Below are 26,993 nucleotides of genomic sequence, written 5' to 3'. Positions count from 1 at the left end.
TATCAGCCACCGAATCCGTTCCCTTTTCTCCACCAACTCTTCTTTCCTTTTCACCTATAATCCAACCAAGGGGACCCTGTATCTCAACGCCAAATACCTCAAGCCACGATGTCCCTCCCGCAAACCACGATGAAGCCTACGCAACCATCTATAAAGTCCTTCTTCCAACCACGACAACAACCTTCCTACGCACCTCCACCCGCGTCATCAAAGTTTACAGCTGCGCCAGGAGCTGCCTCTTCTGCCCCTCCTCCCCCCGCATCGAATCAGCCCCCCACTACGACAACATCTCCCACGACGACCTCACCACCACCCGTCGCCTCGGTCTCCCTCCATCCCCAAGCCTCGATCCGCCCTGTTGACGATGCAGATCTCCAACCCCTCAAACGCATAAATTCCCTTCTCCTCCCGGTTGCCTACCCCGAGACGTTCTACGCTGCAGCTCTCACAGGCGACTTCTCGCGTGTAATAACCTGGACCGACAGCGGCGCTACGCAGGTAGTTGGCGGTGTCGTATCCCGCATTGAGCCTTCCCCATTCCCGCCGTCGTCTTCGACACCGGAGCACGCCCTCTACATTCAGAGCCTGGCGCTGCTCTCGCCATACCGTACACACGGCCTCGCGACAGCTACCATCGACCACCTCGTCTCAGCCGCATCCTCCACGCCGGGGGTGAACCTCCGTCACATTTACGCGCATGTCTGGACCGACAACGAGGAAGGTATCAGGTGGTACACCGCCCGCGGCTTCGAGAAGTACGGCGACGAGCTGAAGGGGTATTACATCAAGCTTCGACCAGACTCCGCCTTCATTGTTCGCCGCGCCGTGGGGCCCTTGTCTCTGTCCGCCGGAGCCCAAGTATCCTCCACCACAATGACGCCAGCCGCTGGGCCGACCGCCGCCGTCGCGAACCTCCCACCCATGAACCATAACAAGAAGGCTAGCCCGCCACCCAGCGCAGCGAACGGGATCTCGCGGGCGCCCTCTGGCGAGTCCTTCCAGAACCGTCGTGCAGAGACGGAATGGAACGATTTGCCCGCCGACATGGCGCCTTCCATGCTCGCTCCGCCACGGAATAGTGGCGGATCTGGAGCGAGTTCGCGCAGCAGCTCGACGGCGAGGAAGAAGAAGGACCGCTCGTACCCTGCCGCTGCCTTTGGTAGTTAGGTCAGACATTATAAACAGATTGTAGTCAGGGTAGACGGAAAGACGGAATGGCGGAAAAACACATAAGCGAATTTGAGGCGGCGTTGGGAAAGGGACAGAAAGGAGGGTTTTCCAGGACCAGGACCAGGACCAGGATCAGGATTCAAAATTCACATACCATTCAGCCATCGTTCACCATTTTTGCATCTTTCACCAGATAGAACCAGGAAGAAGGAGAGACCAGAGAATGTCAGAAAGAATGCCCTGGGTAGGGATCATCAAATAGACGTTATCTCTTTTAGAGAAGATAAAAACGAGAAGAAAAAAAATAAGAGTCCCAATGTACAACTCTCTGAATGACGAGAAAAAGAAAGGGTAAAAAAAATCAAAAAAAATCGACGTTGCTCATCCCAACTCCATCCCAGAATTTCAAATGAAGAATGAGGAAACTCGACCAATGAAGAAGAGAAAAAAAAGAAGAAAAAAACATAAGCAATCATGCTGAAAAATGCTTGCTCTCTGCATGGTCTCTTTTCCCCCTTTCCATCATTCCCTTCCGTGTTTTCGAAAAATCAAAAAAATGTCACCTTCACCAAATCCCTCCCCCCTTCAGACTTTCACAACATTCGTGATTTGGGTCGTAACACATCATTGACGATTATAACGAGACCACCAGAGAGCTGCAATGGCCGCAACGCCCACAATACCGCCAATTATCAACGCCTTGTTAGAAACTCCGGTTTCCTCGCCTGTAAGTTGCACAAAATGGTTAGCTTATTTGGTAACTATAGTGGGGACGGTCTTGTTGACGACAGGCGCCTTTGTTGTTGCTAAACACTTACGTGGTGAAGGGATGGAGTCCAGCTCGCGCTTGACGTTCTGTCTAAATTCCGTCAAGACGTCGGAGTCCTTCTCCATGCCAGCCGCCACAAGCGCAATCAGTGCGGCGCCGACACCGCTGCCATCCTTGGCGATGCCGATGCGGATCTTTTCAGCGCCCTTGGCGCCGATACCGTCGATGGCGCGCAGGGCTTCGTAGATCATGTCGCGGAAGAAGGGGTAGTGCTCCACCAAGCTGCCGTCAACACCGATATCAATGACCTCCTCGTTGGGGTCATCCAGCTTGCCAGATTGCAAGACGATAGAGGCGATAGCTACGGCGGAAAGACGGGCAGCACGACGGCCGACAGCACCGGCCACGGCCTTGAAAGCCTGAGCGTCCTCGAGCGAGGGGGTATAAACCTGCAGGGCAGACTCGAGCTCCTGGCGAAGAGTCGATAGCTCGGGGGTGTTGTCGGCGGCAGCTACGGACATAATGGCGCTATCGAGGCCCCACTGCTTGAACATGCCGGATTGAGGGGCGATGTCGGTGGTGGACTTCCAGTCGTTGAAGCTGGAGTTGGCATCCTTGAAGAGAGAAAGCTTCTCGTCCTTGAGCATGTCAAGGATAGTAAGTCTTACGATCTCACCGAGGAACATGCCGGAAACGCGCTTCTCGAACATCTGAATACCTGGGTTGACACTGTCCTTGTCAAGTGTCCTGTCCCACGGAGTGTTGGGCAGGATGTTAAGCTGGTTGTCGAAGGAGCCCCACTCAACGTTGACAACCATCTCACCGGTGGTCGCCTCATAGTCGCCGACGATGGGCTTCTTGATGTTGGAGAGCTTCTCGAGGTAGGCGCCGTTGGTGCCGGTACCGAAAATGGCGCCGAGGATGGAGCCACCCTTGCCGGTAGAGGTGTAGGATCTCGCCATGAGAGTTCCGACAGTGTCGTTGACAAGAGCGGCAACGCGGACGGGAAGGTGCAGCTTGTCAATCTCGGTCTGCAGCAGGGCGCAGACGTCCTTGCCAACGGCATCGGGGATGTCGAATCCCTTGGTCCAGCGGATCAAGTTGCCCTTGTTAATACCAAGCTGCTGAACGGGGAAGCTGAAGGTGAAACCAAGGCGGAAAACATGCTCGTCGCGGTAGCCCTCGGGCGCGCTGTAAGTGTTTCGGCGGCGAATGTGTTGCTCAAAGTGGTCTGCATGGTGCTCCCGCAGGAACAGCTCAATCTGCTTGGCGAGGAAGGAGAAGAGTTCCGTGGCGGTCTTAGCAACCATAAGGTTCTTGGGGATCGCGACCTTGCTGTATGTGAGGTTGAAGGTGGTGTCACCGTTGAGTTGGACGGAGCACACGCGGAAGTTGGTTCCGCCGAGGTCGACGGCGAGGTAGAGACCCTTTAGGGGGGCGTTAGCACTGGCAATTGGGGATGCCGAGAAGCTAGCATGCTGTCTTCGTGTAATTTACCTTTTCAGTGCCATTGGGCACGCCCGTGACGTAGGTTGGGATCTGGCTCAAGCTCGTACCATCCTTCTCGAGTCCCTCATCTGCAGCGACCACCAAAGTCAGCCTCTTGATTTCAAGTGGGGGATAAAATGCGCTCATGCCACTGGAACCTGGTTTTGGTTCTCTCTCTTCTTTTTTTTTTTTTTTTACGCGCGCGCGGTTATTCGCGCACAGAGCACCCAGCAAGCTCCAACCCCCCCAAGCTCCAGCAAGGGGAGGAAGTGACTACACAGGGAAGGAGGGGTAAGCGAAGCGAGGCGACTTACGCAGTTGGCTGAGGAACTCCTTGACAGCGCTGTTCAAATAGGCATCGCTCAGATCGAACTGGCTGACAACGCGTTTTGTCTCTGCTTCGAGGGCCATTGTGAGAGGTTTCGAAATGGGTGGCGTAGTTGGAAAAGGCGCGGGATTCTCGCAGACAGGCTCCTGGAAGATTTGGGCCGAGGGCGAGTAAAATGGAGGTGACGGGTAGAAGAAGTGGTGGGCGGGAAAAGAGAAGGAGGAACGAAGCTGTAGCTGCAGATGCTGAGGCAGAAAGAGCTTGGCGTTTCCGAGGAGGAGCTGCGTGAGCTGTTGTGATGAGAAAGAAGAGGTAACGAATTAGTTTGTGAGCTACGAGACGAGTTTCGTCATGGGGGTATAGTAGTGTAGCTTGGCAAGGGATGACCACGTAGGAAGGTCAGTCAGGTAAGGTAAGGTAGAGAGAAAGAGGGAGAGGTAGGTACGGGGAGATTGGGGTATTGAAGCCAAAGGGAGACGAGAGATAGACAGATAGATGGGCAGAGAGAAAGGGGAGGGAGAGGAGCGAAAGTGGAAGGTTGGAGACAAAAGTCAACAAAAATAATGAAATATTTTGGAGGGGGAGGGATTGGGGGAGCTTCGAGGATGATGTATGTGACGAAATCGCAGAGCAATGGACAGGGGGTAATGGGGTCAATTGGCATGGGGCGGAACATGGAGCATGGAGCAAATGCGTGGAGCAAGCTGGAGCCCCAGCAGGCATGTTGAGGTACAGCACAGCTTTAGCGCCTGGCGCCTCAGTAAGGCCCGGCCAAGCCAGGTAAAGTAAGTACCTTCCCTCCAATTTTGGGAGAACCAAAAGGGACCGAAAAAAAAAAAAAAAAAAAAAAAAAAAAGGCCCGGAGGGAGAATGAGGTAATGATGTGGTGGGGTGACAGGCCTCGTGCTTCTTCTGCAAAAGACCAGACCAAGGTCAGACTAGACCAGGGAATAAACAAAAAAACCCAGCAGTGCACACGACTTCGTCGGGTCCAAACATGGGAATTGTTGGCCTGAATCGAACAGCAAGTTCATGATTCTGACAGTTCGCCGAGAAACAACCCAGCCGAGCCAAGCACTAGGACCGGGACAAGTGACATGACAAGGGACCTGTCAGAACCTGGAGCTGGATGGATGATCCCCCTCAAGGAACCCAAGGAAATGCGGACGCCAACGGGCCACTCCCAGCCAGGGAGAGAACGTGTGTGTGTGAGAGAGCGAGAGAAAGGGTTGGTGCAGGCAGGTGGCATCAGGTGCAGATGCAACAGTAGTAAATCCACGTCTCTCAAGTGGTCGGCCCGGACGGAGCATCAAACTGCGTGATGAAATCGGGTCTCGTGCAGCGCAGAACTCAGACAGCATCTCAACATCTGGTGTGCAGGGATGCAGCGCCAGAGGTGAGGCGAGCTGGCTGGACACCAACGTCTCTGCCTGCACCATATTCTTTCCTTGGTCCCCTTGGGGCTGCGGAGAACGGTCCAATGTCAGGCTGGCCCCAGTTTGAGTAACCTTGGCTCTGGATTTCCCTCCCTTTGCATGGTAAGCGGAAGAGGTGTGTGTGCGCGAGACCTGGCCATATCAAATGTAACCGATTGGAATAGTCCGCCCGCTCGCCGGTGAGGTATCACTCAGCGTGCGTCCGTCAAAAGCAGTAGTTTAGGACATCTGGGAAAAGTTCGGCGCTGGAAGGGGACATTGCCATCTGTCATTGGACAGCTGGCTCAAGTTCGGCCCCTCCGTTGTCTCCGATTGGCTTCCGGGCTGGGTCCCAGGTCCTTGGGGGGAGATTTCCCTCGCGGTGTTTCTCGCGGGCTTACACCGAATCCCCTGCTCTTTTGTCTGCTCTGGTCTGGTCTCTCTCTGCAGCTTGCCCACAGTTTGTTGCTACCACGCTGGAAAATATCGCGTGAAAGCCCCAACCTGTGTGTCTGGATCTGTCCCAGGGCGCAACCTCCAGGAAAATGAAAATGAAAAAACCTGGGCCTCCATGAATGACAATAAGCTTGCAAATTGGGCGCCTCTACCTCAAGGGTAGTTAATCACGCCCGCCCCAATCCAGACAGACATGAGAGAGCTCCAAACCTGCCACGCCACGCTATCCGAGGGGAACCACGACATGCGAAACTCCCTCCCGACTCCACGGTCCCACTTCTGCGCCGAAGAAGCTCCCGCCTACATCCACCGGGCGGGCCACCGAACATGCCGGAAATGGACAGACTGACGAGAGGGAGAAATAGGGAAATAATCGAGAATTAAAATTAGGAAAAGGGTGGGATGCTCCGTGCGGACGGGGTGAATGTGGGTAGTGGATTCAGGTGACGGGTGATTGGGATGGAGAGACACGAGAGCGCGAGAGAAAAATAAACGATGCACCACAAGATAACAGATCAAACAGCGACGGCTGGAAAGGGGAAAAAATCGAAAATGGGAGGAAGGGAGAGAGACGTGCATTGTCTGCAAAAAGGTACTTACAAGTACGAGCACTAACAGCGCGACCGAGCAAAGGCCGTACCAAAACGAGGAGACCCCATGGGAGACCAGGAAGCTGCTTCTTCTTCTCCGGTGTCTTGGACCTGTGGTTGTTGGCTGAATCAGTTTCTGCCGGCGATCAGGCTTGTTGCCGCTGCCGCCGTTGGGCCCGTTGATGCCGCCTCTGCCGAGCGTCAACACCGCCTCGTCGTTAATGTTGTGCTGGTATGCATTGGCGCCATCGTTGAATTCGTTGATGAAGTCCATATCCTCCGCCTCGACGTCAGACGTCCCTGTTTCATGCTGCATTTGCCGTCGCTGTCCACCTTGCCGGCTGCGATTCTGATGGCTCGGTGTGCTAGCGAAACCACCTACGCGCCAATCGGCGGCGTCTCCCACCAGGATGAAGCCCGACAATGCGCCGGTTTTTTTCCTCCTGGGCGGAATGGGGTGGCCTTCTGCGGTATTTTTACTCTTTCTTTTTTTTTTTTTCCCGCCTTTACGGGACGGAACGACGGGTCAGTGTCCGGCGATTTTCTCCTATCAATGAGATATTTAAAAGGCGATGGAAGCTCTAGACTCTTGAACGGTAGCGTGCAGCTCCTCAATGTGCTACCTGAGATGAGGTTACAGCTGCAGTCGGTCACAGACGGTATCCTGCTGCAGCAAAGCAGAATGCTGGCTCCAATTGCGCCGTGCGCTGTGCACCACTGCTGCTGCTATCGTGGGTGATGACGATTGCTGGTGGTAGGTACAGTTCCGTCCAGTTTCGGCCCTTTGGAGGAGACAGCACGCGTTTAAACGGCCCGTCTGTAATTAGTTTCCCGGGTGTGACGCTGCGAATAGACGACGAGGAACCAGGTTTGCTCCCCCCAATGAGGTCATGAATGGGGATATCCCGGGGCAAACAAGGGTGTCTTTTCTCTTTCTTTCTCTTTTTTTTTTCCCCCGCCTGATTTTTGCGCGCCAAAATCTGCTGTCCTCGTGAACTCGTAGTGGTACGGCGGGCCTTGCTTTCGGGTTTGAGCGAGGAAATAAGGTGGTTAATACAAATGATTATGGGATGATAAGAATGGGGAACCTGGAGAAAAAACAACAGGAAACGAATAGAGAAAAGATCAGAGAGATAGAATCGCCAATGCTGCCCGCTAGTTCGTTGATTCGTTCGTTTCGTTCAATTGCTCGTAATGATTCGTCGAGCGTCTAACCAGGGAAAAACATAAAATAATTTCAGGGTCCCTCCCGAAGCTTGTGTTGTGTGTACTGGTTTTTTTTTTTTTTTCTCGCGGTGGGGGACTGGGATTAAGGAAGATCTGAATCTGATCGGCCGGTGGGATTTTTTGTTCCAGATTCTCCTATTTGTGTGACCTGGTGTTGAGATAATTGGATGATGTTCTGTTGCGAACCGGGCGTCTGGGTAGGGTGGCTTGATCTCGGTATTAATAAATTCGGTGCGTGCCTCCCCAATGTCACTTGGTTCTTCCTGTCCCCTTTTCTTGCTTCCTAACAAAGCTGCCCCTCAACTTAGCGCCTGCAGCTTGGATGTCATGCGACCACTGATAGAATGACGGTTGTAGTGGCAGTGGCTGGATGGGCTGGCCTGTTTGAGGAAGTTGGATGGTGCGTAGTGCGATTTTCTCAAGAGTGTGTGCGTGGACTAAGGCAGGGTGGGCGGGAAGTCCCCTCTCTTCACGTAACTGCAAGCCCACGTCAAGGTTGCAGATGCAGAAACTCGAGACGAATTGCTTTGCTCTCAAAGTTGTCCTGTTTTGCTGTTTTGCTGTGTTTTCCGCAGTAATAGTGTAAGGAAGGGTGAGGTCCAATCGAAAGTTGCTTGTCGAAACCGAGGGGGTTCAGGTGTTTATACCAGGTCAGTTTCAAGCGGCGAATAGCCAACCCAATCTCGTCTCAAAACGGTCCCATAAATCGTTGGAAAAGATTGTAAAGTGAGACGTGAGAGCAAGATGAAAAGGAAGTGAGGGGAAGGGAAAAAACGAGGCCCCAGGCTCAGTGTTACACACGAAAGAGGGACAAAGACGATGACGGGAGGCTGGCAGTTGATCCTTCCCTCTTTTCCTAACCAACGATTTCTCTACCCAAAGCGCTTCTGCATTAGAGCCCGCCGTCTCGGAGGGTGGAGGATAAGTCTGGAAAGTGACCACTCAAATCTTCAACTAGATCAAGCAGTTCGCAGGGGGTTCCGCCCAACGGTTGCGGTGTGTACTGCAAGAACCGGGGTCAGAGACTGTTAGTTGTAGGATCGGTCTCGCTCTTCCTTGAATAGCTGCAGCTCGGTACGAATAAGTCGCTGCCACGATGGCTTTTGACTGACTGATAGTTGCTGTACAGTACAATGGGAAATCTCCCGGGGAAGACAAAGCAAACTCGACGGTCGAGAAAAGTATGTATTAAAATTAATGATAGTAAAATTATAAAAGGGAGGGAGAGAAGCAACACACGATACTTGTAAGGACACGGCACGTGGCAGACGACTACCCCGGAAGTGGAAGGGGAGCTGGTGCTGATGAAACGGACACCCAACCCCAACGAGAGAACGGGCCTCTCTGTGGGACTCGACCAATCCCCCACAACCTCGCTCGCCGTCCTTTGGTTGGCGGCATCATCACACATCCTGGTCATCAATATATCCCCTTTGCTGGGGGAGCCTCGCTTCACTCTTCAGACGGTTGCCCATAGGACAGATTGCTTCCATTTAGGCCAGTTCCAGAAATTTCCAGTCTACGATATCATACAGGACCATCCTTCTGGCCACATGGTCAATACCAATGCTTATAACCACATGCCTCATTTTCATGCCACAGTATGTTGTCTGTACTCGTTTTATCGCAAATGCTTCACCTCAACATGCATGTCCATAGGCTTGCCAGTATTCTTCCATAGCACTTTTGTCCATATGCCCAAACAATCCTCACATTAGATGCATGTTGACACTGCATTACAATTCATGGCGGCATTTAGGGTGAAAAACTCCTCTTGATGATGAAGAAAGAGGCCATGAGCAATGCGGCGCAGGTAATGAAGACAGCATTCCGATGCGCGTCGCCTGTTCCGCAGATTAGCATAATAGCCCCAAGCTTCGATTCACACAACTTACCCTCTTCATCCAGGCTGTGAGCCACGACAACAAAAATGTTGAGTGGCAGTCTCAGCATGCTGTATACACGTCCACGGATGCTGTCCTCAACGACCTCGCTCTTCAAGAATGACATGCTTGGGAAGTACGCTCCGATGCATGCCTCGATCATGCACAGCGCCCAGAAGAGTAATTGTTCGTGTTCCAGGAGAACTGCGCCTGAGAGACAGCAGCTGACCATGAGGACCGCAATCATTAGAATGATAGATGTCGTCTCCTTAGTGTGTGTCTTGGTGTAGAGCGAGAAAAAGGCCGATCCAGCCATCATAGAGCACATGAAGCTCGAGAAGATGAGGCCAAACGGCAGCTCCTGGTCGGAACCTGCCTTGGTCCTCGCGCTCTTCAGCGCAGCAGACCAGAAGAAGACAAAGAGGTACATGGCACCCTCGAAGAAAGTCAGTGTCAGACCCAGAGAAACAACACGAGCATCCGATATAATAGCCTTAACACCGCTCTTGAGATCGGCAAAGGAGGTCTGCCCGCTTCCCTGCTGACCTCCGTAGTTCTCCCGCCAGGACTTGAGAATCAACAACATAGCCGCCGTGGAGCATAACGCACTAGCCATGAATGGCCAGACGCGGCCGCCCAATGAGTTGACCAAGATATCACCAACAATGCCTGAAAGTATCGCAACAATGGAACTGATAGTAGTCATGTTTCCAAAGATGGCACCCAGCTTGAGGTTCGTCCGCGACAGGCCCCGATGGTGATACTCGGTAATCAGCCATGCTTCGAATACGCTGTAGAGCAGGGTCGTCGAGATACCGCCGCAAAACCGACCGAGGAAGAGAATGAAGAGGTCATCAGAGAGCATCGTCAGGCAGGTTAGGATATAAGTGACGCAGTACGTGAGGCAGGCGAGGCGACGGCCGTATCGGTCGGCGAGTTCGCCGGCGAAGGAGGCGGAGAGAGCACCAGAGACGAAGCCCGCGGCGTACAGAGCAGCCACAAGCTTCTCCGGGATGTTCTTCTCGTATTTGTAGATGGCATAGATGTGAGGTCCCTGTACGGATGTCAGCACTCCCCCTTTTCATGAAACTGCACACGCCCTTACCTGCAGCCAATCTGCCGCCATCGCCAGAGCGTAGACAGGAAAGTATTCTAGCTGGAATTGCCGGGCAGCGGCTTGGGTATCGGAGCCCAAAAGCGAGTGCTGCTGCTCGGCGGCGTCTGCATCTGAGCCGTACCCGGCATCGGCATCAGCGGCCTCCTGCTTCAACTCCTCGACAACTTCCTCCTGCTGGCGCTTGTACTGGCAGTAAAGCAGGTATCCATTGCCCGCCACGAACAATGCCAAGTTCACCGAGTAGAAATCCATGATGTCGCGTATGGTCGGTCGTCCGGTGATGCGGGATGAGGAAATCGTGCTCCCCCAGGTTTGCAATTCAGGACGTTGGATTGCTCTAATAAATCTGGCGACGCGGTGAACCCAGCATTCCAGAGCGCAACGGTATCAGCGGGCGTCGCGCGTCTTGGGATATCCTGACATTCGGCGTGTCTCAGCTGCCCTTTGATCAGTGCTACCCTAGCTTGGCATTCGCAGAATGGATTCTCGAACAAGCTGCGAGGGGTGATGAGGGATGGGCAATCAGAGGGAGAAAATGATAAAAGGTTCTACATTCTTAAAGGAAGGAAGGGGTTTGTAGGTTCCCCCTCATATCTGTACAGTTCTTACCATTCGTTATCATACCAGTTTGGCAATGCCGTATCCAGCAACTGCGATCTTGCCTCAAATCGACTTTGAGGGGGCCCAGAACTGGTAATATGGGACGCAAACAGTGGCCCAACGATTCAGTGGCTGACTGCGCTATCGAATCTGTAACACGGCCCCTAAACTATAGCTGTCACACCTGCCAGTTCATCGCCGTCGATTTTCTACGTGCTTGCTAATTAAAGCAACTCTGATCTGATATCCCGAGTTTAACCCAAATCTTGTGGATGACGTTCCGAATTGGTGAATTCGGCATGGGAAGGGAGGCCACCACAGCCAATGAAAGGCCAGCTACTGTTTCCAGCTTGAGAGCTGGTCCTTAGCCCGCGCCTCAACTGGCAAGCGCGGAAACACCGGAACAACTCGCCATGGACCGAGCACTTGTCCAGCATGGTAAGTCAGCAGTGATGGAATATATTGGAGGGCACTTGCACATTCCTGTTTATAGGGGAGAGCAATGTGTCTGGCACGTTAGGACACGAAGGGAGATGCGGATATGTAAAGTCTCCCTTCAATGCCATGTGTCCTCGCCGTAAGACATGTGGGGCTCCGTCGGCATGCGTGTAGCACAACGACTTTGGCTTCAGATACTAGAGAAGGTTAACAAAGTATGGCCGTCTACTAAACAAGGAAATAGTCGAACATGCGGATGTATGCCACCATGTTTGAGACCAATGATTCTTGTTTGTTGAAAAAGCCAGCTGGTGACATTATAATCGTGATGTAGGCTCTTGCGACCAGGGCAATGGGCGACGGGAATGAAACACAACATATACACCAAGCTCTGGTTTCATTCTTCAAGATCCGCATTTTTGGACACAGTTCATCGCTCCCGTGTGTCCTCATCCTGGCAGGAAGTGACCGCGGGCCGAAACCACGTAAACAGCACTCCAACTGGACTTCCCGGTCCTCCAAGTCGCGGTCACGGCGGGACTGGGTCTGTCAACGCCGACGGTACCAACCCACAGTCTCCAGGTCCCCTAAGAAACTCAGGCGTCGCCGGAGCCAATCCGGAGCATCGGGGTTGTTCCGTGAAGAGCTGCCCCATAATAGCAACAGGGCTTTGGTGGCAGTGCAGCGGCACTTATGAGTCTATCTAGGAAATGGTGGATAACGTGCTGGCGCAGTCGAGTTCGCGTAATCAGAATTCATGACCGCCGCCCACGCCGACGGAGTTCGCAGCATGATGAGGAAACAAGTGGTGCCGCGGCCGTAACAAAATGGAGGTGCTCAACCGAGATGATGCCTGAGCATATACCTATAGGCGCAGTTGCCGCCGTACGTTGCGCCCAAACAGCGAACACTAATGGGAGACATCCGTCTTGATCGCAGGCCGGTATTGTAGTAACCAACCCGTCGTGCTCCGGGGCCGCCTGTGGCATAGCACGGCTCCAGCACTTGACCACTTCGTAGTGTACGGGAAGTCTCGAACATCCAATCCAGGGTTGCTTTGGCGCCTGGAGCCAGCTGCCAGCCTCCGTAGGATTTCCGAGCGAGAAAAACGAGCGAAACAGATTAACAGGTTCGTGGGCTAGCTGTATTCCAACCACTTGGGAATGGGGGATGATGCTTGGACCCAAAAGCAGTGCGGCTGAGCTGCGGAGGGCGTCCAGAGAGACGAAGACAGTAGGGGAACCCCCCCTTGTCTAGCCTATCAGAAGCCTCCATAGCTCAGCATGGCTGTCGTGCTACGCCTCGTCACACCTGGCTTTCTCATTGTGGGACGAGATCGTGCGCTCCAGCGTTTGAATGAAGTTGGCAAGCTTTGGTCAATGATGCCTTTTTACACCTGCCCGACTCCCTGGAGAGCAGCTTAGAAACGAGGACCAGGGCGACAAGGAAGCTATGGCGCCGGCCGGTTTCGAGGTTGGCGCTCCGCTGGGTTGGACAAGTCCGACGCCGCCGAGGCTTTCTTTGCGGCGCCACAAGAATGCTGGCAATCCATCAGTCCGTGATTTTAGCAGGGCGTTTCTGAGGCTCCAGCGTCTGGCCAACAAAATTGCTTCCGGTGACAGGGAGATGAAGCTCGAGTTCAAAGAGTGTGCAGCAAGTGTCAGAGCAGGGCTGAGTTGATGGTACAATGGCTGGTGGGTGACGGATGCGAGTCCTGGAAGGCATGATGACATGATAAGATCCTTTGCCCCACTCCGCTAAGGCAACTGGAGAGATACGCATCAGCATTCTGTGGGACATTCGGATTTGCCAGAATTCCAAGTCGAGTTATGATCTTCCAAGAGCCTACATAGTATGGCGGTTTGTCTGGGCCGGGGGCTTCGATACTGGCAATATCCTCGAACACAAACCGTTCACTCAACCAAAATGCAACCCAAAATTTCCAAGTGTTTGGGGCCGAGGAAAAAGTGTATCCCGTCGTACTTCTCTTCATTACCTAAGAAACTCATGGGTGAGGGACCCTGACACAGGCGCAGGAATCGTAAGGAACCCAGACAGGCGGGGGTAAGCACGAGAAAGAGATAAAGAGGAGAAAAAAAGAAGTTGAAAAAAGACCAGGGACGGAGTACACCGCCCAAGGTCATTGACAATAAAATAAAAACAGAATATACGGGGATAGAAGAAGAAAGGGAAAAACCCACACCCCTCCCCGACCCTTTCGGACAAAGGACTGGATCGCCCTGGTGACCCAAAAGAGCACAGTGATCATGTCACAATTTTGATCAAACACGAGGAGAAAGGAAGCAGAATAACCAGATGTCTGTCAGAGTGCGTTTCTTCTGGATAAGGTACCCAGACAAATCAGTGAGTGAGTTACCAAAGGCAGTGTGGCGGCAGGCTGCATGTAGATTTCGTAGTGCATGCTAATCAGCAGCCCGAGGTAAGGTACCTCGGAGGTACGTGTCGCAGGGTTAAAAAGTCCTACAGAAAGTCCTGCATCTAGGGCCATTGAGAAGTCTTGCCGAGCCACCTTGGGCCTGTTTCCGTTGTTGCTACCCCACACCCAAAGCTCAATAAGCAGAGATACTTGGGCCCGTCGAGAGGGGCCCGTCCATAGAGACCCGTCAGACTGGAGAGGGGAATCGTATCGTAAAAGAGACCTGCCAATAGCAATGGGTATGGAGGAAACGGAGTCGACGAGCCAGGTGCTTGTTTTCTTTGCTAATGGAATCATGGGGTGTGGGTTCTCCCTTGCTTACCGGTTGCAGACTATCCGTCTCGTTGGGCGTCAATCGAGGGCCGTATTCACTCTCAAGGAGCACCATGATTCCTCAACAGCTGGCTTAGCCAACTGCCAATTTAGACCATCGAAAGCTTGCAGTAGAGGTCTTCTCCTAGTGGTTGAGTAAGTAGAGCCGCAACTTAGTGGGCGATTTCGCAGGCTGCCCTGAAAGGCACTCTGATACTCAGGATCTCGGTTAGCGAGAAAAAATACCATGTTCGCACATCGTCTGGTGGGGGCCTGTAACAACGTCGCAGACTTTCCCGTCGGCGAAAGGATTCCCTGTCGTTGAACTTCTTAAGTCAACCTTAATGTGCTAACGTGCTGACGAAACAGCATCCACGTCCCCGGGGACCCCGTCTGTTGTGTCCGCGAGAGTCGTAACAGGATCCCCGCGTCCCTGTCTATCCCATCGCAATATGTCAGCCGTCTGTCAAGCACCTCAGACGAGGACGGGCAGGGTAGGGTTTGTTTAGGCATCGAAATTATTTGTGTGCTATCTATACGCAACTGTCTTCGGTCTTGAAGATTGGTCAACACATGGGCTGGCTGACTGATTGACTGACTGGGACCAGGAAAACCAACTACTGGTGATATGTCAGCTTCGCCGCCAGAAGAGATGAGACGGATTGCTTTGGTTCAAGCTGTAATTATGTCACCTGTGAGTGCCGTCTTGGGCAAGATGGAAAGCGTTCCTTGTTTCTCCCCCATCCCTTACAGACGCCATCTGGCCGTCCAATATCTGGCGTTGTCTGATACAAGCACCAGGTAGCATGCAGTCTCAAAGTGTCTGGTGTAGATAGTCGACGGCGAAAACCCTCGTTTCGGGGAAAACAATGACTGGCGCCCGGCGGCAAGAGACTAGACGAAACTGATGGGACGCATGTGTGCGAGTATCTGACCGCCTCAAGACCTTTTTTCCCCCTCCCTTTTCCCCTGTTGCTGAGCTGCGGGCAATCCGTATCGTAAAAGTCCTAGGGAAGGAAGGTCGGTCAATTGATTGAACGAGTGACAAAAATGATGGTCCTCGGCGAGAATGTACCTTACGAGTACAGCTTCCCCACCGCACTGCCTTCGCTCACCCTGCAGCCAGTTTAGCTCTGGGCCATTCCAATCTTTGTGGCAGCATGCGGTGGCCTCTCAGCCTTACACCTGCCTAGAAACGAGCTGGGGTTCCTCCACCTGGCCGCACCCGCTGGCTCGTTTTAGTGCCGTCAGCTGCTGGTGCCAGTTCAGCCACCGTGCTGTAGGTAAAGCCATGTACATCGGGGCCTTTTTTGATATGCAGAAATACATACGGTGTCTTACAAGTACCCCACCCCCAGCACCCAACCGCTAAAGGGAAGACCAGGAAGAAAAATAACGAAGAGGAAGCACAGGGCAGCACGGCGTTTGCGCTTTTGCTTCAAAACATGACAGGAGACGGAAACAAAGCAAGGCAAAAGTAAGAGAACAAACAAGATAGGAAACAGGCGAAAATAAGCAGCTGCAACAGAATCAGCGACGGTAGCTGCGGAAACTCAAAGTCTCAGTACACATATTCGATGCAAACTGAGCGATCGTATCTCTCTCCATACTACCCAACCTACCTTTTTACCTTGACCCCACGGCCCCAGTTTGGGTTGTACAGCCGTCCCCTCTGCAAGCCTATGGAATTAGCAGGTCTCCTTACCTCTACACCCGCTAACACTGGCATCATCATCGCGCCTCATCAGCATAGCATCATCATCCTACTCCAATCCTTGATCCTTTACTGGTCTATCTTGTTCGTTCTGGGTAATAGCCATTATCTGCCGCATCTGCACCTCGTGTTTAATACTCGGCATCAAGGCGCTTCTGCATCAATTTTGTCTACAGGGCTTGCATCTGCCACACTGCACTGCTTCCGCCTCCACGCCTTGCCTCCTCCACCTCTGTTAGTAAAACGGATACTCTCTAAAAAAGAAAAAAAAAAACACACAAGTCGTCCTATCCCCGGTCGTCCCATTCTCTTGTCCACCGTATCCTAGAAGTCTCTTCGTTCTGCCGGCGCACCGTACCTTAAGCAGTGGTGTATCACTTTGCATCGCATCATCCCAGAAACGGCGGGTTAACCATTGAAAACAACAAGCGTCCACGACATACACACACCACCAAACAAGAACGCCAGCTCCCAAGCCCACGCCTATGCCCAGGCTCACTCACGTCTTTCGTTCTCCCAAAAACGAAGGGAAAAAAAAGCCCACGGCCCTTGACCCACCCCCCGTTCACCCCCCTCCCCCCCAAATCCCCGTCCGCTTGTCCACCTCACGTCCCATTCTCAGTGCCCATTCTATTTTCTCGCTCCTCCTTCCCACACTTTCTCGTCCTTGTCAAATCCGCCCACCCCCCTCCCCCCTCTGAACCGTCACAGCCCAGACTGCCAGCTGAGAAAGAGTCCTGAGGCCCCGTCCGTTCTGTCCTGTCCTGTCCTATCCTGTCTAAACTGACTGGACTGACTTTACTGACTCTCACTCACTTTCCGACTCCCGGCTGCGACTTTGACTACTGCTACTCCTGCTGCCACCCCCCCCAGCCTGTTCCATCTCATCCCATTCTGTCCTGCCCGTCCTTCCTTGCCTTCCCCGGCCTGTCCTGTCCTGTCCTGTCCCAGCCAGCAGCGCCCACTTCAGTCCTAAGCCCAAGGCCCAAAGCCTAAGCCTGCGCCCAGGACCAGCCCGGCGACACCACCACCACCGCGCGGCTGCAACCCAAACCGAACCGATATACCCTCTGCTTGTCCTGCCCACCTGAGGCCCGAGTCCCTTTTACCCTCCCCTCTTCCCTCCTCCTCCTCCCCCTCCTCCCTCCTCCAAAACCACTTCCCTTATGAGCTTTTCCAATTCCCGCCTGAAAGGCTTTGGTTTCGGTAAACGCAAGTCAACTGCCAGCATCCAAACGCCCGACCCGAACCAGACACCAAGCCCGACCCCTCCTCCTCAAGGCCACCCGTCCGGCGCCCCTCAAATACCGCAGCAGATCCCCGTCCGTCCTGGCTCGATTGCCTCTACCTCCTCTGTCCCCATCGCCCCTATGAATCACCCAGGCGCCGGCAACCGCCCACCGAGCTATTCGGCCAACTACCCTCCCGGCGGTCCTCCTCCCCTCGGTCGCACAAGCCCCTTGACGAACCAAGGCCCAACTCGCACCCCGCCTAGCCAAATGGTTGGCGGCCCGCCTCCTATCAACACTGGTGCCCCCGTCGCCGGCTACCCGCCTCAGCTTCCTCCCGTCGGTGGCCAGGGACACCCCATGGGCGGCCCTCCTCAGTATGGCGGTGGTGGTGCCGGTTACCCTCCCCCGGGCCCTCCTCAGGGCCCTCCCGGAGGCCCCATGGCGCAATACCAGCGAGGCGGCAGCGCCGCTGAGGTTGAGGGCAACAGCAGGAGTAAGGCTCAACTGATTGTCGGTATCGACTTTGTACGTGGCCCTTGGGACTCGAAATGGCGGGGTGGTTCGATTTGCTGACATGTCTGCTAGGGTACGACTTTCTCCGGCGTGGCTTTCGCCTTTGCTACCAACAACGAGGCAAAGGAGGACATTATTACGGAATGGCCCGGTGCTGGTTCATACACAAAGCAAAAGGTTGGAATCTCGGAGGCGTGGGGTGTGTGTGCAGTATGATCAATTGCGACTGACAATGCTTCTCTTCAAGATTCCTACCGTCCTCTACTACGATCAGTACCAGAAGGTTGTCGGATGGGGCCCCGATATCGCCGATGCTCTCGCTCCCACTGGATACCCCAAGCCCGGTGTGCAAAAGGTCGAGTGGTTCAAGTTGCAGTTGATGCTTTCCGGCAACACCTATATCGACCCCATTAACCTGCCTCCTCTGCCACCCGGAAAGTCCGAGATTGATGTTGCCGCCGACTACCTCTTCAAGCTCCGCCAAGCTATGCGCTCAGCGCTGCAGAAGACGCTTGGTGAAGTGTTCAACCGTGAGGAAAGGAACATTCGTTACTATCTGACAGTCCCTGCTATCTGGAACGATGCCGGCAAGGCCGCAACTAGAGCCGCTGCCATTCAGGCCGGCTTCCTCAGAGATGAGAACGATAACCGCCTAACTCTTGTCTCCGAGCCTGAGGCGGCAGCTATCTTCTGCTCCAAGACCGGTCTTCTCAACCTGAAGGTGCACGACGCTGTCCTCATCGTCGATTGTGGTGGTGGTACCGTCGATTTGATCGCCTACGAAGTTGAAGACGAGAACCCCTTCACTGTAGCCGAATGTACCGCTGGATCCGGTGACTCTTGTGGTTCAACAGCTCTAAACCGTAACTTCAGCAACATTCTGCGCACCAAGATCCGCAAGATGAAGCTTCCTGATGGGTCCAAGACTGCCGGCCGTGTGTACGCCAAGTGTATCATGGATTTCGAGAACCGTATCAAGGCCGATTTCCGCAACAATGGTCAAAAGTGGGCCGTCGATGTTGGCATTGAGGCTGAGTTCCCCGAGGCTGGTATTGAGGAAGGTTACATGACCTTCACCAACGAGGAGATTCTGCAGTGCTTCGAGCCCGTCGTCAACCGAATTCTGGAGCTTGTTAGGAACCAGATCATTGCCATCCAGGCCCAGAACCGTACCCTTCAGAACATTCTCGTTGTCGGTGGTTTCGGTGCGTCCGAGTACCTCTTCCAACAGATCAAGCTTCACGTCCCTCCCCAATTCCAGTCCAAGGTCGTCCGACCTATGGACTCCGTTGCAGCCATTGTTAAGGGTGCCGTCACTGCCGGTATCACCGAGCGCGTCGTCACTCACCGTGTTGCCCGTCGCCACTACCTCATGGCTACTCTTCAGCCCTTCAAAGAGGGATACCACCCCGAAGCCTACCGTGTGCCATCCCTTGATGGCAAGGATCGTTGCAAGTTCACCCGACAAATCTTTGTGCAGAAGGGCCAAAAGGTCAAGATTGGCGAGCCCGTCAAGGTTTCCTTCTTCCGACAGGTCGCTCCTGGCGCCACTCTCATGTACGAGGACATCCTCTACGCATGTGATGACGACGTCTGCCCTGAATACACCAAGGATCCTCGTAAGTTGCATGCTTCTCTCGCTGAGACAACTCTGGCTAACCCCCCTCTAGGTATCAAGGAAGTTGTCACCCTCACATCCGATCTCTCACGCAAGAATCTCGAGAAGGACTTTGAGAGGATGGACACGCCACAGGGCACGTTCTACCGTGTCTACTTCGACATTTACCTGACACTCGACGGATCAGAATTCAGCGCAGAACTAGTTTGCCAAGGCGAGGTTATGGGTCGCTGCAGAGCTCGCTTCAGATAAAAATGGCGGGGATGAAGAGAAGATTGATAATGTTTGCCGCTTTGCATTGGGCATTTCGTTTCCATACACTCGGATGATACCTCGAAAAGGTGAAAGGAGTCGGAAGGACAGCCGAGGCTAATAATGGCCAAGAGTATATATCTCACGAAGAGACCTCCCAGAACAGATCACTGGAAAAGAGGGTTGGATTTTGGGAGGCTTTTATTACGACACTGAAGGATGATGGTCTGTAGTCAGTTGTAGACGCACGACATTCCCAGCATGGGACAATTCAAGTTATTTTAAGATCAATTGCCTAGACATCACGTTTATATCCCGGATGCCAACCATGTTTTGCGATGAAGAAGCCTGTGAAGCACCACAAGGTCGATGCTGGCGGGTCTCAATTCAATACTCTTCAGACCTTGGCTATGAAAATCGAGGGGCAAGCTGGTGCAGAAGCTAGACCATAGAGCACGTCGAGACTGATGGTTTCCAATGTATATTTTTGACAAGCCAATGGCATATATCTTGCTGTAAGGAAGGCAAAGGTGTGACGAGACTGAGGCTGTGTACAAGATATATTGTGTTCGTTGGAAATGTATCGCGTAGCATTTTTTTGATGCTGGAAATACTTCTCCTGCTGACCGCTCTAACAACCCTCGGCACAGCCACATGAGCTCGGAGGTGAAGCCTAGTCCAGAACTGACGCGGGGCAAGGGGCCAAACAGGGAAAGCCCCAGTCACTAACAACTCAAGGTCCGGCCCTGCAGTAACGAAGAGCAGCAGTAGCAAATAACGATGAAATGGATGGAACAGTGCCCCTCTCCTTTTTTTTCCTCCCCCCTCCCTGTAAGAAACGTCTCATCAATGGGGAAAAACGAGACATCATCAACTGTACAGGAGTTTTTGACTGAATACCATCGACGTTTCCTACCCGTCTCCTCTGCATCTTTAGCTCCGCGGGCATAATCTTTAAGACCCTACCCTCTGCCCTATGACCCAGTTTCCTGTTATAGCTATCCAACCAACCCGCGGCTCCCACCTGGCACCCTCTGACGCTATATCGCGTCTACAGGGATAATCAGGTATTGGCCCTGGATCAAGCAGGCCGATCACCTCTTGGAACCTTGCCGCCCCTGGCTTCTATTCGCTCTCCTGTCGACAGTCTGTACGTCACTGGACGCAGGTCCGCCACGAACCATTGGTGGCGCTGAATCACCGCTTCAGAGAAGCCGTCCGTATATCTTTGCCCGATTGTCGTGTCGTCGGGTCATGGAAGCTTGGGGCCCCTGAACCATGAAGTATCGCCGCATTTCAACTTATACAAACTCTCTGGTTGTCTTAAACACGATCCTATATTGCTGATTCTCGCCGTTACCTCTTTACTTTATTTGAGTTACTTCGGCAGAAGACCGCCAACCTCTGATACGCAGACCATGAGACAGTTGTCATCGAGGAAAGGCGACAAGCGCTCGGCGACATCCAGCCGAGACCTGGTTCTTGCGCTGACTCTTGTGTTCCAGCTGCCGACTACCAATGCCATTGTCTTCCCGAGCAACAACCCCAACTACAAGACCGACTATTTGCAACTAAACAAACGGTATAACCCCGCCAGGCGAGGACCGCCCGAGGACTGGAACGGGAGAATACCTTTAAAGATCACCAACTCATGCCCTGAGACGATCTGGCCCGGTATCACCACGCAACATGGTATCGGCCCCGGGACCGGTGGCTTCGAACTTGCTGCAGGTGACAGCCGAGACCTCTGGGTCGGTCCTACATGGCAAGGCCGAGCGTGGGGACGCACCAACTGCACCGTCAATGGAGAATCGGCTGGTTGCACAACGGGAGACTGCTTTGGAAAGCTTGATTGCGAGTTCAGTGTAAGTGAAATATCATGTATGCTCGAAAAAGGTTCTAACCAAGCATAGGGTGCTGTTCCATCTACGCTCGCTGAATTCAACCTAGCAGGAGGTGTCAACGGAAGACAAACATTCTACGACATATCTCTTGTTGATGGCTACAACATCCCGGTGGGTATCAATTACATTCCTGCTGGGAATACCACATACATCCCGCCAAACCTGACCAACTGTGCCTGTATCGCAACGCCTGGATTCATGGCGGAGCGCTCGGCGACCGGCAACATCTATACCAACACCACCTACCCAGTGCCCTGGGAACCGAATGAGTCGAACGAGAGCGTTCGAGACTGGTGTCCGTGGCCGCTGCTCTCCAACCCACCTGACAAACCAGGTGACGGTGTCTATCCGTACCCGGATGACAACATCAAGCGTCCTGACTTTAGCCCGTGCAAGAGTCAGTGTGCCGCCACTAATGCGGATCAGGACTGCTGCGTCGGCAAATGGCACGATCCTAACAAGTGCAAGCCAGGCTTATACTCCAGGCATGCCAAGGCTATGTGCCCTGATGCTTATAGCTTCGCCTTTGACGACCAGACGTCAACCTTCATCATCCCCTCAGGCGGTGGCTGGGAGGTAGTCTTCTGTCCCGCGGGAAGGAGTACTAACATCCTACGTACCCTAGGACCACAGCTGTTCGAGCTCGCAAGCGCCGGATTCTTGAGCCAGAAGAACTTGGATCTGGTTAAGAACCACTCCTGGATAGAGTCGCAGAGTGAACAGAATACCGCTTCCGGCCCAGCATCCACATCAGTGTTGGTGATTTGTGTGGCAGCCGCTACTTCCTTACTAATGAGCTGGTGAGGGAGGGCGGACGTTTTCAAAGACTGAGGACGATGGGCAGGCCCCCACGAAATCAGTCGTAGCTTTTTCTTTTCTTTCTTCTGCTTGAATTTTGGCATTAGGATACCCTAGAACGATCACATGAGGCGTGGACTGATGACAGATGAGAACGATTAACACAAACGGACTCGAGGTTTGAGAGTCAGCAATCAGCAACCATGGCAGAACCTGCTGCTTTTATTGTTTTCCATTTCCCTCACGTACCTAGAAACCTTATACCCGTATCAAACAATAGGATAAACCTCGCGCTTGTACTTGGTGCCTATTTTTCTGTGACACTTTACGTCAATAACACAATGTCTATAGCTGTTCAGTATATTTCGGGTGACTAATGTAACCTACACACCGTTGGAATACAAACGCATACATGTATGTGGTGCGGTTGCAGAATGCATCAGTGCGGTATGCAAGATGGACAATTTTTTAAGCTTTTGGGAAACGGTATCCGATGCAGTGACACCGGCATGACTGCCGTCTAGCCGCATGCCTCCCGTCTTCTGGAACGAACTCCCTCTCTCTACCTCTCCACCTCTAGCCGCGTTCGCGATCAGACGTGTATACATACATGCATGGGGGTCAACACACACACACACACACACTCACTCACATACCAATCGGATTCGATATGACAATGATGGAAATGATGATGGCGATGTGGATTTACAACAATAAAAAAACGTAAACTTTCACATTTGCCCGTCTAAGCCGGTTCGCTAACACCCTTTCCTCCGCCCACGACTCCCCATCGCCGCCTGTCCACCCGCCCTCCTTGATGGAAGAACAAAAAAAAAAAATTTCCCGAGTCTATGTGTTGGATGGGCTATATGGTACCCCTATTTCTGTTTGGTTTCTCCTTGGTGCGTTTGTGTGTGTGTACGCTTGGGTGCTTTTCTTTTCTTTTGTTGCCAAAAGTTTCCTTCCGGTAGCGAGAACAGGTAATGGTCTAACATGTTTGTGTCCCGCGGAAAACCAGAGCGAGACTCTTTCCGTAGTCCTTTATATTTCAACACTGTGTTGACGGAAATATGTCCTCCGCTGCAGTGTATACTCCTCTGAGAAAGGTAAAATCTGGGTGAAAGGTCTTTCGACATATCTTCGGCCCCCCCGGCCCTTATAGGACCCAGAGATAATCAGAATCAACCCCTCCTGGCGGCCCTCTCCTGCCGTCTCCGCTCCCACTCGGCCCTTTCCTCGTCATCACTGCCGCTGAACTCGGCATCTTCGCCACTCTCATCGTCAGGCACAACCTGCTGCTGCTGTTGGGGAACAGGAGGGGCCTTGTTCTTGGGGGCGGACGACTCGACGTTGATGAAGTCACCAGCATTAAGCGCGGCGTACTCGTGCTTCTGGATGAGCTCGCGGAGGGCCGTGTTGCGGGGGTCGACAAGCTGGATGGCGGTAAGGCCGCCCTTGTTCTTGACGCGCGGGTTGGAGCCGGCCTCGAGCATCATGTCGACGAGGGCGTTGCCGAACTCGCGCTGGGCAGGGGGTTCCGAGTTTATCCAGCGGATGGCGGTGTGCAGCGGCGTGTCACCCTCAAGGCGGTTGACGGGGTCGCATTCGAAGTTTGGTTGATCCAGGAGGAGGTCGATTATCTCATCTGTTTGTTAACGAGTGTCTTGTTAGCATCATGGATTTCACAGTTTGTAGGGGGTGAAAAGGTGAGGGGGGCAAACGCACAGTTTCCTCGCGAGGCAGCTTCGTGGTACAGGTGGTTTCCCATGACGGTCGTGGTCTCGTTGAGGATGCGGGAGAGTTCGTCCTCGTCCTTGATGTCGGCAACAACCTCATTGAAGAGGTCGGTGTTGTTGCGGCGGCAGGCCTCGATCAGGAGCTCCTTGACGGAGGCGCCCTATTGCGGTCGTTCGTCAGTCGGCATTCCCCAACCCATTCACTCCCCACGCCATGGTTGCGCTTGGCTTTTGGGGATATTTCCGGAGTAAAATGGAGGGTGAAAGCAGGGAAACGTACCTCGTGTTCCTCATTGTCATCCGCCATGCTTGCCAGCTCTTTCGTTTCGGTCGTATGCGGCTCGTTGACGTCGAGGTTGGGTTTGGGGGTGAGATGGTGTTTCGAAATGGCTCCGTGCTGGCCGGTGCTCGTCAGGTACTAGGAGGGGAGGTAGGCTCGGTTGGTGGGGTAAGTAGTGCACAGAGATGGCGTCGACTGCCGAATGCTACGTAATATCGTGAAAATGGTGCTTTCGCGCAAGTGGAATGTACGTCGCAAGGAAGATAATGCAAATGTGCCCAACGTGAAGAAGATGTCTGGAGAATCGGGTTGGTTCGTCTCAGCAAGGCAGAGACAAGAGACAAACGTGAAGTACACTTGGCCCAAAAGGGACTTGTCGGCAGTGATAGTTTGGCTGGTGGAGGGCGTAATTGGGGGAGAGAGCTGGCTGGGAACACCCAGGACCCAGGAGGTGGCAGTGAGATCGACCGACCCCTGATGAGAAGGGGCTGCTTGCTTTTAGCGGGTGAGGTACGTAACCTCTGTCACTATAATGGGGGTTCTACAGAGGGACAAAGGATTCTGTCCCAGCGGTGTTTTGCCCCGCTGATGGGACGGGTAAGGCGGGGTGCGACTCGAAGAAAAGGAAAGAGGGGCACGGAGTTTCTATTTGAGCGAGGTTCCGGCGGGATGGCCCGCATGTTCGGGCTGTTTTGCGCCAAGACTTTTTTTCTCGCTGGCTTGAGGTGAGAGTGACTCTTGACCGAGAGCGAAAGAGATAGAGAGGTTCGTCCCCCACCGTCGCATTCCAGGCCCGCTGAATTTTTCTGGCTATCAAGACCCGGCCCCGCGCATACAGCGTCTTTATCATTGTCACTGCCATATTACACGTCGCATACGAAAAACTCACCCGAAGTACGTTTGAGAAGCTCTCGCCGCCAAAATGTTGCTCTGTAAGGCCTCCCCTTACCTGCGATGCGGATGCCGTCCACCTCTAACACCACAGTCTAGTTTGCCCCAATTGCGCGAACATCCTTACCGTCTCAGCCTACGCCGGCGTCCGCAACCGCCTCGAGTGCCGGACCTGCCCCTTTGAGCACGCCATTACCGAGCCCATCTACTCGCGCCGCGATTTCGAGCGCAAGGAGCGCGAGGACGTCTTTGGCGGTCCCGGCGAGTGGGACAACGCTGACAAGGCGCGCGCCCAATGCCCCAAGGATGGATGCAACGGAGAAGAGGCTGCCTTCTTTCAAGTGCAGATCCGCTCTGCTGATGAGCCTATGACCACGTTCTATAAGGTATGTTTGTTGGGCGGCGGTTGTTACATGGACATTCGTTTGGAAGGGCCACTGACTTGAGAACCAGTGCATGACCTGCGGAACTCGGTGGAGAGAAAACTAAACGAGTTTGGTATATATGTTGGCTGGCATTGCGTGGCGTTGGGGTACATTTATGATTGGGCTTGGTTTATATAGGCGCGATCACGGCTGCGCGCGGGGCAGAACATGCTTAAAATTTTCTACCTTTTGGAGGTTAGCTGTGAGATACATAACCTCAGAATTAGACTCGTCAAACCCGTGCGGGCTCTTTTTCCCATGTCCTTGATCTGCTAGGCACCCTTGACTCTAAACGTCACCTCTACGACAGCGGTCAAGACAATCTCGCGCTAGCCCCTATCCTCTGCTCTCTGCTTCAGCGCAATAAGATCGGTTCGTGATCTCGCTCCAGTCGCGTGGCAGTTGCGTTGCCACATGTTCCCATGCGGGCATAGATCCTTGTATCCTCCCCAGGCGATCTTCTCATAAACATCGGTCCGCGCCTCTTTTCGCCGCTCCAAAATGTGCATTCGTCGTTGGCGTGTTCGGAACCTCTTATCCCAGCGGGAGAGCAATAGGACGTGACATCTCAGCGTAACATTCCGGAAATCCTTCCTCAATCACGTCCACAGCTCATACATCGTTCCGGTGCCACTCCACCGCTGCCCTCATCCCATCGTCAACCAGTCTTTGCACAAGGTCGGGACTGATGATGTCCTGTCTGAACTGCTCCTGCTGCAGCAACTCCAGGTGCTTGAGCGTCGGGCCGGGGTACATTAGGTACTTGAGGTAGGGCGGGCGGGTCCAGTACTGCAGGTAGGCCAGGTAGGCGACGAATTCGGGACGGTTGAGGAGCTTTTGCGTCGCAAGATGGTTTAGATAGAACGGATTCGCGAGGGCTTGGACAAACTGCGCGCGATGCGACCGCTAGTTAGCTATGTACTTTGTGGTTGAATGCCAGGGAAACAGCGGACTGGGAAAGTACCTCGAGCTCAATTTCGAAGCGCGTGAAGCCGCCGTAAACAGGCTCGTTGTCCGCTGGCGGTGCGGGCGGCTGTGAGGGATCATCTTGGGATGGTGCTGAGGTGGCCATCTTTGCGATTGCTGTGACGGGTTGGTGATTCTGCGTGTGGAGGAGTGATGGTTGATTGCGCTAATGGATTGAAGTGGAATTGGATCAGAGCTAGGACCAGGGTTGGCGCTAGCTCTTGTTAGGTGTGGTAACAAGAGACATGTCCTCAGCTAAAACAAAGCAAGTGATCGAACCAAGGTATTCCCTAAACATAGAAAATTGGATTTGGGTCAATTTTATACTTTTTCTGAATTCCTATGTTATTGAGGTATCTTGTAAAATTAAGTCACTAAAGTAAGTAAAGCCAGCTTACAAGTTCAACGGTATCAACTACTTGCACAAGACTAGC

The 26,993-nt window shown here is 53.3% G+C and overlaps 9 protein-coding genes across 9 annotated transcripts; 4 read left to right on the top strand and 5 right to left on the bottom strand.

Annotated features, from left to right (window-relative positions):
* Positions 1-108: 108 nt before the first annotated feature.
* On the top strand, positions 109-1,167 carry CTRU02_207050 (GNAT family acetyltransferase; the record flags this gene model as incomplete). Its single annotated transcript, XM_036729331.1, has 1 exon — positions 109-1,167. One exon carries the CDS (start codon positions 109-111, stop codon positions 1,165-1,167), a length of 1,059 nt encoding a protein of 352 aa, XP_036578837.1.
* Positions 1,168-1,794: 627 nt separating this feature from the next.
* Positions 1,795-3,838, bottom strand: CTRU02_207049 (hexokinase hxk2; the record flags this gene model as incomplete). Its single annotated transcript, XM_036729330.1, has 4 exons — positions 1,795-1,895; positions 1,989-3,366; positions 3,437-3,516; positions 3,742-3,838. 4 exons carry the CDS (start codon positions 3,836-3,838, stop codon positions 1,795-1,797), a joined length of 1,656 nt encoding a protein of 551 aa, XP_036578838.1.
* Positions 3,839-5,926: 2,088 nt separating this feature from the next.
* CTRU02_207048 (hexokinase) lies at positions 5,927-6,490 on the bottom strand (the record flags this gene model as incomplete). The annotated part of the gene is made up of 1 exon (XM_036729332.1): positions 5,927-6,490. The coding sequence occupies one exon, from the start codon at positions 6,488-6,490 to the stop codon at positions 5,927-5,929; it is 564 nt and encodes a 187-aa protein (XP_036578839.1).
* Positions 6,491-9,198: 2,708 nt separating this feature from the next.
* On the bottom strand, positions 9,199-10,695 carry CTRU02_207047 (Molybdate-anion transporter 1; the record flags this gene model as incomplete). The annotated part of the gene is made up of 3 exons (XM_036729333.1): positions 9,199-9,287; positions 9,339-10,380; positions 10,432-10,695. The coding sequence occupies 3 exons, from the start codon at positions 10,693-10,695 to the stop codon at positions 9,199-9,201; spliced, it is 1,395 nt and encodes a 464-aa protein (XP_036578840.1).
* A 7,055-nt stretch (positions 10,696-17,750) lies between these two features.
* CTRU02_207046 (uncharacterized protein) lies at positions 17,751-19,559 on the top strand (the record flags this gene model as incomplete). The annotated part of the gene is made up of 2 exons (XM_036729334.1): positions 17,751-19,308; positions 19,360-19,559. 2 exons carry the CDS (start codon positions 17,751-17,753, stop codon positions 19,557-19,559), a joined length of 1,758 nt encoding a protein of 585 aa, XP_036578841.1.
* A 1,418-nt stretch (positions 19,560-20,977) lies between these two features.
* Positions 20,978-22,267, top strand: CTRU02_207045 (thaumatin family protein; the record flags this gene model as incomplete). The annotated part of the gene is made up of 2 exons (XM_036729335.1): positions 20,978-21,424; positions 21,473-22,267. The coding sequence occupies 2 exons, from the start codon at positions 20,978-20,980 to the stop codon at positions 22,265-22,267; spliced, it is 1,242 nt and encodes a 413-aa protein (XP_036578842.1).
* A 1,175-nt stretch (positions 22,268-23,442) lies between these two features.
* Positions 23,443-24,304, bottom strand: CTRU02_207044 (ankyrin repeat protein; the record flags this gene model as incomplete). The annotated part of the gene is made up of 3 exons (XM_036729336.1): positions 23,443-23,906; positions 23,987-24,158; positions 24,278-24,304. 3 exons carry the CDS (start codon positions 24,302-24,304, stop codon positions 23,443-23,445), a joined length of 663 nt encoding a protein of 220 aa, XP_036578843.1.
* An 895-nt stretch (positions 24,305-25,199) lies between these two features.
* On the top strand, positions 25,200-25,657 carry CTRU02_207043 (transcription factor S-II; the record flags this gene model as incomplete). Its single annotated transcript, XM_036729337.1, has 3 exons — positions 25,200-25,209; positions 25,268-25,554; positions 25,622-25,657. 3 exons carry the CDS (start codon positions 25,200-25,202, stop codon positions 25,655-25,657), a joined length of 333 nt encoding a protein of 110 aa, XP_036578844.1.
* A 548-nt stretch (positions 25,658-26,205) lies between these two features.
* Positions 26,206-26,665, bottom strand: CTRU02_207042 (mediator of rna polymerase ii transcription subunit 31; the record flags this gene model as incomplete). The annotated part of the gene is made up of 2 exons (XM_036729338.1): positions 26,206-26,481; positions 26,558-26,665. 2 exons carry the CDS (start codon positions 26,663-26,665, stop codon positions 26,206-26,208), a joined length of 384 nt encoding a protein of 127 aa, XP_036578845.1.
* Between the last annotated feature and the right edge of the window lie 328 nt (positions 26,666-26,993).

Source organism: Colletotrichum truncatum, assembly GCF_014235925.2.
Source record: "Colletotrichum truncatum strain CMES1059 chromosome Unknown Contig_0004, whole genome shotgun sequence".
Lineage (NCBI taxonomy): Eukaryota > Fungi > Ascomycota > Sordariomycetes > Glomerellales > Glomerellaceae > Colletotrichum > Colletotrichum truncatum.
Note: the sequence above shows the minus strand (reverse complement) of the source record. Positions and strands in the feature narration are given on the sequence as shown.